Below are 10,000 nucleotides of genomic sequence, written 5' to 3' on the forward strand. Positions count from 1 at the left end.
TCTCTCTCTCTCTCTCTGTGTGTCTCTGTCTCTGTGTGTGAGGAGAAAGAACAAGATGTCATGTGAATCGTAGATCTGGATCAACGGAGCCGGGTGGGACTGGTACCAGTCGGGTCCAGATCCCTGGACTCTGTAGTCCCCGTGCAGCAGAGTGTAGATGAAGAAGACTGCGGGCTGAGTGAAGAGGAGGAAGGTGGGATCAATCCTGCAGAGACTCCTTCTCCTCCTCCTCCTCCTCCTCCTTGGTGCTGTGGCAGAGAACAGGCCTAGGACGGTGAGGGAATGTCCCGCCCTCCTCTGCCTCTGATTGGCTCGTACTCGCTGCCTTCATTGGCTGGATTGGTCAGGTTCAGGCCTACTGAGGAAGAGGAAGAAGAGGAGGAAAAGGAATACTTAAAGGCACAAAAAGATGCTACGATTGATTCAATCCCAGTTTTCGGGGCTTTAAAAGATGTTTGTCTTTAAGTGTTTTGAGTGTTATTGATGTATGATCTGCTCGAGCTTTTCCCAAAGTTTTAGACACAGATATGGTGATAATAACGGTCCAAAATGCAGTGAAAAAGAGAAACAAAAGTATCAAATCAATGTTTTTTTTCAAGCTTTTTGCCACTTTTTTGGGGCTTTATACCGACCAAACTGAAACATCCAATAATACAGTCAGAGATATTTGATATTTGATATGTTAATAAAGTGTCTGGCCCCGATGTGAGACCAGAGACCGGGTTGGACTCTTAAAACATCTTATATATGATTGGCTCACCCCAGGTGAGCCAATCAGAGGCAGAGAAAGGCAGAGTAGGGCGGGACATTCCTTCACCGTCCTAGGAATCGGATCCGTGGCAGTGAGAGGCGTGACGCGCCGGAACAGCATCTCCAGGATGGCAGGTAGGTCTCCTCTCTGATCATGAAACTAACTATAATGATAGCACGGCTCGGCACGGCTCAGCTCGGCCTCCTCTTTATGTTAAATGTCCGGTAGCCTATCGGTGAGGCTGTGCGGGTCTGATCCGCATCTCCGACCGGGGCTCGGTGTCGGTTCCCGCGGCACGGAGGCTCCAGCTGCGGCTCTCTGTCTCTCCCAGCAGAAGCAGCATCCACTCGGTTTATTTCACAGATAGCCATCCTGATAATTAGCTCATTAAACCGGCGCCGGGCCCGGTAATTAGGACCCGGATGTTCCGCCGCTCTAACCCGTCCCTAGTGGCTGCAGAGCGGGATGAAAGCAGCCGGACTGCCCGGTGTCTCCGCGGAGCAGAGAGGGGAGACAGGCCGGGAGGGTCTGTCCGATAATGGGGTCAGTCAGTGTGGGAGGCAGCCGTGCCGTGACGTGCCGAGCCGTACCGAGCCGTGCCAGGCCAGAGGAGGTGTGAGCGGCCTGGACTGATGGAAGCAGCAGGGCCGGAACAAAGCTGCACAAGGCCGAGCACGTTAACTATTAATACAGGACACATCAAGGGGGGAGAACATATGAATATAATAATGTATATAATTATATAGGCATGTAATAATAATAATAATAATAATAATAATAATAATAATAATAACTTCATCTTCCCCCTTTTATTGATATAACAGTCAAATTATAAAACCTCAGACTGGGTCAACCAGCCGGTCTGAGACCTTTATCTCTCCTGCTTCTCTTACTAATCTGGGGGGACCAATCACAAACTGGCTTATCCACCTGGCGCGCTATTGGCTGGTTTAACACGATGACGATAGAGAAGTAACCAAGCAGCTTCTTGTTTACATTCAACATGGCGGGAAGGTTAGCAACCATAGACCTATATAACCTGGAGCAGCAGACCCCGTGTCTCTGGACGGAGACCAGTGACGTCTCTGGACGGAGACCAGTGACGTCTCTGGACGGAGACCAGTGACGTCTCTTTCCCAGTGATGGCTGAGCGTTACTGAGCAGCCTCCAACTGAGCTTGAAGACGTAGATGTGACGTGAGCAACCTGTCTGAAAGTTGGAAGTCTTCTGGTAGCTGTGCCAAGAGAAATCTCAATCATTCCCAATCTAGCAGAGACGGAGAGCGTAGGTATATGTAAGGAGATAACATAGACACAGGCTCATTATTGATCACTAAAATGATAGTTAACATTAGTCATTACACTTAAACAGCTGATGGAAGTCCAAACTGCCTGAGAGCTTCTCCTGTACTATACGGTAACTCCTCTACTATGAGACAGGAAGTCTCGTGGTTATGACCCAATCGTTAGCCTATTGTTATAACAACGTCTGCTACGGAGCCATAACGTGAGCTACACGTTATGTAACGTGAGCTACATAACGTGGAGCCTTTTATACATTGTCGTGTTTCTTTAGAAATAAACAACGGACAAATAGAGTCTTTAAACGCTTCAGATGTAAAGGTATTCTCTGTCAAAGTGACGTCAGAATGAATGGCAGTCAATGGGATGCTAACGGGATGCTAACGGAATGCTAACGGGAGGTGATGGCTTGGTAACATCAACATGGCTCCATAGGAGCTACGTGTTGTGAGGAGAAGCTGACCCCCTTGTCAGCAACACGTTGATGTCACTGCTACGTCACCTAGATCGTTGCTGTGATTGGTTGAAGGACTATCCAGTGGGGTAACAGAGGCATTTGAACGATGCCCAGACTAGTAAAATATGCTAATTCAAATAAATGTCTAAAACAGTAAACTAACAGAAATGTTCCTCAGCCCAGTTTAGATTGTAGAGGGGGGGTTGTCTGTAATGTTAAAGTAACTTCCTGTGCTTCCTCTGTGCTTCAGGTCCTCCTGTCGGGCGCTCGGCTCTCTGTTCCGGGATCAAACCCCCGGCCCTTTGAGGACGATGGACGCTGTGATCCCGCCGGTCCGTGGCTCCAGAACCAGGACCAGGATGGAGCTCAGAACCTCCGCGTACTGCGGACCGATGCTCGCTGTGACCCTGCTGGTGGCCGCCACGCTGGTTTCCATGGTGACATCAAGCTCACCTGCTGCAGGTAAGAGAACCTTAAAGGAGCCTCCCGGTCTATTCCCCCCCGTAGCTCTGTTGGGTGTAAACGTGGAGAGCTGTCAGTAGAGAAGAACTAAACCAACCAGTGCTGCCTACACCGTGTTATCCTCCTGCTAGCGTTAGCACCCAACAGGCTGGAACAGGGCAGGTTTTAAACCTGTTTTAGCCCCTAAACAGGCTCTAAATGTCATTCCACGTGCCCCCCCATGTGCAGAGATTCCTTCTGAGGGAACACGGGGAATCTGACTGCTGGAGATGTGACAGAAAGACATAAACGTTGTTAATCCAGCCAGCACATACCTCTGTTTATTTCCTGTTTTCTGGTCAAGTCCACACTAGTCGATTGTTGAACTCCTACAGTCCAATATTCCAGTCAGATTCCCTGTGTTCCCTCAGAAGGAACCTCTGCACATGGGGGGGCACGTGGAATGACATTTAGAGCCTGTTTAGAGGCTAAAACAGGTTTAAAACCTGCCCTGTTCCAGCCTGTTGGGTGCTAACGCTAGCAGGAGGATAACACGGTGTAGGCAGCACTGGTTGGTTTAGTTCTTCTCTACTGACAGCTCTCCACGTTTACACCCAACAGAGATACGGGGGGGAATAGACCGGGAGTCTCCTTTAAAGGTGCAATATGTAATACTGACAGCTAGTGTGTACAAAATACTGGAGCGAGTCATCCCTCTAGTCCCTCTAGACTGAGACCGGAGCATCCATAGTAGGGTTGTGCCGATGTGCCGATGATGTTGGCCAGCCATCACGTCCATCGTGATGTTGGCCAGCCATCACGATGGACGATATCATCGCCCCACCCTGTCAAACACACGCTAATCCTAGTCGCGGGCGCTGGACGGGAAATCGACACTTGCGTCGAGCTTTACGCTGTGCTGCACACGGTGCAAGTCAAGATAGGGCCCCTTAAGGGGAAGCTTCTTTTCCCCCCTTCCGTGCAACCTATTTGTGAAAAAGACCATGGCTTTGAGCAGCCTGTGTTGGCTGTTAGTGATACAGTCTCTCTCTCTCCCTGTCAGCTGTAGCCCTGGACTGTTAACGCAATAAAGCATGCCGTAGTAAAAGAGAGAAAAGACGTTAACGTGGAACGCTATCACACTTTCCTTCCCCTCATTGGACTAAGTTTATGGACACTGCTGTGCATCAATAAGTCAGTCTGATGTCCTGTAGGTACGGGACGATGTTATGCAGGATTTATGAATGGACGTTAGCAACAGTAGGCTAATTCACGAGGGTGCTATTTCATGTGTGAGCTAATATTGTGCATCTGTTCATGTGCGCCGTAAGAGTTGTTTCTGTTTATTGAATGTGTTATTCAGTGCGAATATAACAGATAATGTAGTTTAATCTCAGTAATGATGGTGTATTAGGTTATTACTGTCGCTCTGTTGAAGGCTAACGTCCCACTGTACTGTCGGTACGGAGATGTGATTGAGTCTAGACTTTACAGCACCGTAGTTTAGTGAAAGTGGGTCAAACTGTAATGACTGCCCCTACCAGCAGGCGGCAGCATAGCCATGTAATACTATCCATTTACACAGGGCGTTGAAATGTATGTCTGATCGAACTGTTAGCCCATAGCAGTAGAAAAAATATTTATGTAAAGAGATATAAAATAAATAAAATAAAAAGTGCTTCCTCCCCCGACAACGATACCATCGTCCATCACGACGTTTTACTGTAAACGTCGTCAACTGGCAATTAAGGGGACATCGACCCAACTCTAGTGTTTAATTTCATTCTTTTTTGTCCGTGACATCTAACGTTCGAATCCCAGCTAGATCTCTAGTGCGTTGTTTCGTTTTATTTTTTGCGTTCATACAGTATGTGTCATATTTGTGTGGATAATGCTTAAACGGACATGTATTACACATAAACTGGGGATGTTTTCAGCGATATCCATTATTGTAATAATATGGCATGTAAATAATCAGGACTTTTAGCGTGTATAGAGCCAGCATATCTCCACCAGACTCCATGTAAATAATCAGGACTTTTAGCGTGTATAGAGCCAGCATATCTCCACCAGACTCCATGTAAATAATCAGGACTTTTAGCGTGTATAGAGCCAGCATATCTCCACCAGACTCCATGTAAATAATCAGGACTTTTAGCGTGTATAGAGCCAGCATATCTCCACCAGACTCCATGTAAATAATCAGGACTTTTAGCGTGTATAGAGCCAGCATATCTCCACCAGACTCCATGTAAATAATCAGGACTTTTAGCGTGTATAGAGCCAGCATATCTCCACCAGACTCCATGTAAATAATCAGGACTTTTTAGCGTGTATAGAGCCAGCATATCTCCACCAGACTCCATGTAAATAATCAGGACTTTTAGCGTGTATAGAGCCAGCATATCTCCACCAGACTCCATGTAAATAATCAGGACTTTTAGCGTGTATAGAGCCAGCATATCTCCACCAGACTCCATGTAAATAATCAGGACTTTTAGCGTGTATAGAGCCAGCATATCTCCACCAGACTCCATGAAAAATAATCAGGACTTTTAGCCTGTATAGAGCCAGCATATCTCCACCAGACTCCATGTAAATAATCAGGACTTTTAGCGTGTATAGAGCCAGCATATTTCCACCAGACTCCATGTAAATAATCAGGACTTTTAGCGTGTATAGAGCCAGCATATCTCCACCAGACTCCATGTAAATAATCAGGACTTTTAGCGTGTATAGAGCCAGCATATCTCCACCAGACTCCATGTAAATAATGAGCCAGCATATCTCCACCAGACTCCATGTAAATAATCAGGACTGCGTATAGAGTCAGCATATTCCACCAGACTCATGATCACTAGCAGTATGACTCCACCAGACTCCATGTAAATAATCAGGACTTTTAGCGTGTATAGTGCCAGCATATCTCCACCAGACTCCATGTAAATAATCAGGACTTTTAGCGTGTATAGAGCCAGCATATCTCCACCAGACTCCATGTAAATAATCAGGACTTTTAGCGTGTATAGAGCCAGCATATCTCCACATGTAAATGGGTGAATTAAGGGTTTATTTCAACCAAACCAGAGTGGTGATTGTTGGAACAGTGGAAAGATGAACCAAGACAGCTTTTGATAGTTTGAGTTAGTTTCTGTCCACTTTGAATGAAGTGTGTTTTACGATGATTAAGTACTGATTTGGCCAAATGGCCATTTTTGTGATTGTCATTTCCGGTAAGTACATAAGGCAGTGTGTGATTTGAGACACACTGCATGACTCTGTTCTCAGTGTTAATGAAGTGAAAGTCCTCTCTTTGTCACACAGGTGTGTTGGACTTCAACAGGACGGGGGAGTCTCCCTTACCCCCCTCCCCCCCCCCTCCCAACCCCCCCTCAGACTCTGGTTACCGCGGTAACAGTGGCGGCAGCTCGGCAGAGGCCTCGGACCCCGGCGCTCAGGGGATCCACCTCCTGCTGAGACCTCCCGACCTGCTGTCCCCCCAGCCTCCCCCCTCCCCTGCCCCCCCACGCCCAGCCCACCCTCACCCCTCCGCCCCCCTCCCTGGAGGAGGCGTGGGGCTCCGGGGACTACCTTGAGACGCTGTCCTTCGAGGAGCTTGCGCTCGCCACGCCATTGCCTAGCAACCCATACGACGACAACGACGGTGACTGGGTCTCCTACGACACGGCCTTCCCCGCCCGGCCCACCCTCCCCCTCTCCTCCCGCCTCGCTCTCTCCCCCTCCTCCCCCTCCGTTACCCCCAGCATCCCGCTGCACACAAGCCCCGCCCACCCGGACGTCTTCCCCACCTGGGACGAGGACTACGACCTCGAGGACTTGACGCCTCTGCAGCCAACGGAGCTGCTGCTGCCCGACATGAACAGCATGGAGTATTACACCAACCTGCTTCAGAGAGAGAGGGAGAGGGAGAGGGAGAGAGGGAGGGAGAAGGAGAGGGAGAGGGAAAGAGGGAGGGAGAAGGAGAGAGACAATGAGAGGGAGAAGGAGAGGGAGAGGGACAATGAGAGGGAGAAGGAGAGGAAAAAGGAGAGGGATAGGGAGAAGGAGAGAGACAATGAGAGAGAGAGAGAGAGGGAGAGGGACAATGAGAGGGAGAGGGAGAGGGAAAAGGAGAGGGAGAGAGACAATGAGAGGGAGAGGGAGAGAGACAATGAGAGGGAGAGGGACAATGAGAGGGAGATGGAAAAGGAGAGGGAGAGGGACAATGAGAGGGAGAGAGACAATGAGAGGGAGAGGGAGAGGGACAATGAGAGGGAGAGAGACAATGAGAGGGAGAGGGAAAAGGAGAGGGAGAGGGACAATGAGAGGGAGAGGGAGAGAGAAAAGGAGAGGGAGAGGGACAATGAGAGGGAGAGGGACAATGAGAGGGAGAGGGACAATGAGAAGGAGAGGGAGAGGGACAATGAGAGGGAGAGGGAAAAGGAGAGGGTCTTCCAGACTGACTCCAAACCCCGCATCACTCCCACGACAACTCTCCCCCCCTCAGGACGGGACCCCGTGCGTCCCCCAGAGGGTCCCACCCCTCCCCTCACCCTTTCCCCTTCCCTCCCTCCCCCACCGTTACCTACCATCAGAACTGCTCCTATCCCCAGAGACGCTGCCCCCGCCCCGGGCAGACCTCCGCCTCGCCCGGTGCCATCCAACACCACCGGCTGGGTGCCCCCTCCTCCACCACTGGGCCCGCCCACCCGCCCCGACAGACCGGAGAGGCCATCGGGGAAGGCTCCGCCCCCCACCACCCAGATCCCCCCCATCAGCCTGACCAGAGCGCCAGCCCAGGCTCCGCCCCCTAGGCTGTACCTGTGCAATGCCACCAAGCCGGAGATGTACCTGGTCCGAGTGGGTGAGTGGGTCATGTCACGGTCGGGGCGAGGGATCTTAGTAAACAAGTTCTTTAGGTTTAGCTACAGAGTGAGACCTCTCACTTCTGTTCCATCTTTGTTGGAGTCACACATGCGCAGTACCTAGGTAAGGACTACTAGCCAGTCAGAAGCAGAGTATGAGGGTCCTGACAGTACCTAGGTAAGGACTACTAGCCAGTCAGAAGCAGAGTATGAGGGTCCTGACAGTACCTAGGTAAGGACTACTAGCCAGTCAGAAGCAGAGTATGAGCGTGCCCTGACAGTACCTAGGTAAGGACTACTAGCCAGTCAGAAGCAGAGTATGAGGGTCCTGACAGTACCTAGGTAAGGACTACTAGCCAGTCAGAAGCAGAGTATGAGGGTCCTGACAGTACCTAGGTAGGGACTACTAGCCAGTCAGAAGCAGAGTATGAGGGCCCTGACAGTACCTAGGTAGGGACTACTAGCCAGTCAGAAGCAGAGTATGAGGCGTGCCTGACAGTACCTAGGTAAGGACTACTAGCCAGTCAGAAGCAGAGTATGAGGGCGTGCCTGACAGTACCTAGGTAAGGACTACTAGCCAGTCAGAAGCAGAGTATGAGGGCGTGCCCTGACAGTACCTAGGTAAGGACTACTAGCCAGTCAGAAGCAGAGTATGAGGCGTGCCCTGACAGTACCTAGGTAAGGACTACTAGCCAGTCAGAAGCAGAGTATGAGGGCGTGCCCTGACAGTACCTAGGTAAGGACTACTAGCCAGTCAGAAGCAGAGTATGAGGGCGTGCCCTGACAGTACCTAGGTAAGGACTACTAGCCAGTCAGAAGCAGAGTATGAGGCGTGCCCTGACAGTACCTAGGTAAGGACTGCTAGCCAGTCAGAAGCAGAGTATGAGGCGTGTCCTGACAGTACCTAGGTAAGGACTACTAGCCAGTCAGAAGCAGAGTATGAGGGGCCCTGACAGTACCTAGGTAAGGACTACTGCCAGTCAGAAGCAGAGTATGAGGGGTGCTGACGGTACCTAGGTAAGGACTACTAGCCAGTCAGAAGCAGAGTATGAGGGCGTGCCCTGACAGTACCTAGGTAAGGACTACTAGCCAGTCAGAAGCAGAGTATGAGGGCGTGCCCTGACAGTACCTAGGTAAGGACTACTAGCCAGTCAGAAGCAGAGTATGAGGGCGTGCCCTGACAGTACCTAGGTAAGGACTACTAGCCAGTCAGAAGCAGAGTATGAGGGCGTGCCCTGACAGTACCTAGGTAAGGACTACTAGCCAGTCAGAAGCAGAGTATGAGGGCGTGTCCCTGACAGTAGCTAGGTAAGGACTACTAGCCAGTCAGAAGCAGAGTATGAGGGCGTGCCCTGACAGTACCCTAGGTAAGGACTACTAGCCAGTCAGAAGCAGAGTATGAGGGCGTGTCCCTGACAGTACCTAGGTAAGGACTACTAGCCAGTCAGAAGCAGAGTATGAGGGGTGCCCTGACAGTACCTAGGTAAGGACTACTAGGCAGTCAGAGGCAGAGTATGAGGCGTGCCCTGACAGTACCTAGGTAAGGACTACTAGCCAGTCAGAAGCAGAGTATGAGGGCGTGTCCCTGACAGTACCTAGGTAAGGACTACTAGCCAGTCAGAAGCAGAGTATGAGGGCGTGCCCTGACAGTACCTAGGTAAGGACTACTAGCCAGTCAGAAGCAGAGTATGAGGGCGTGCCCTGACAGTACCTAGGTAAGGACTACTAGCCAGTCAGAAGCAGAGTATGAGGGCGTGTCCCTGACAGTAGCTAGGGTAAGGACTACTAGCCAGTCAGAAGCAGAGTATGAGGCGTGCCCTGACAGTACCTAGGTAAGGACTACTAGCCAGTCAGAAGCAGAGTATGAGGGCGTGCCCTGACAGTACCTAGGTAAGGACTACTAGCCAGTCAGAAGCAGAGTATGAGGGCGTGCCCTGACAGTACCTAGGTAAGGACTACTAGCCAGTCAGAAGCAGAGTATGAGGGCGTGCCCTGACTAGTACCTAGGTAAGGGACTACTAGCCAGTCAGAAGCAGAGTATGAGGGCGTGCCCTGACTAGTACCTAGGTAAGGACTACTAGCCAGTCAGAAGCAGAGTATGAGGGCGTGCCCTGACTAGCACCTAGGTAAGGACTACTAGCCAGTCAGAAGCAGAGTATGAGGGCGTGCCCTGACTAGCACCTAG

General features: G+C 50.5%; 1 protein-coding gene across 1 annotated transcript in view; it reads left to right on the plus strand.

The window, feature by feature from the left end:
• LOC144532647 (UPF0606 protein KIAA1549) overlaps nucleotides 1-10,000 on the plus strand; it is a 38,585-nt gene that overhangs the window by 86 nt on the left and 28,499 nt on the right. Inside the window, 5 exon segments of the mRNA XM_078273534.1 lie at nucleotides 1-885; nucleotides 2,760-2,971; nucleotides 6,275-6,447; nucleotides 6,449-6,888; nucleotides 7,393-7,814. The exon segment at nucleotides 1-885 is cut by the window's left edge and continues 86 nt beyond it. Of these exon segments, the coding sequence (XP_078129660.1) occupies nucleotides 2,821-2,971; nucleotides 6,275-6,447; nucleotides 6,449-6,888; nucleotides 7,393-7,814 (1,186 nt within the window). The 5' untranslated portion in view covers nucleotides 1-885; nucleotides 2,760-2,820.

The sequence above is a fragment of the Sander vitreus genome, chromosome 17 (assembly GCF_031162955.1).
Source record: "Sander vitreus isolate 19-12246 chromosome 17, sanVit1, whole genome shotgun sequence".
Lineage (NCBI taxonomy): Eukaryota > Metazoa > Chordata > Actinopteri > Perciformes > Percidae > Sander > Sander vitreus.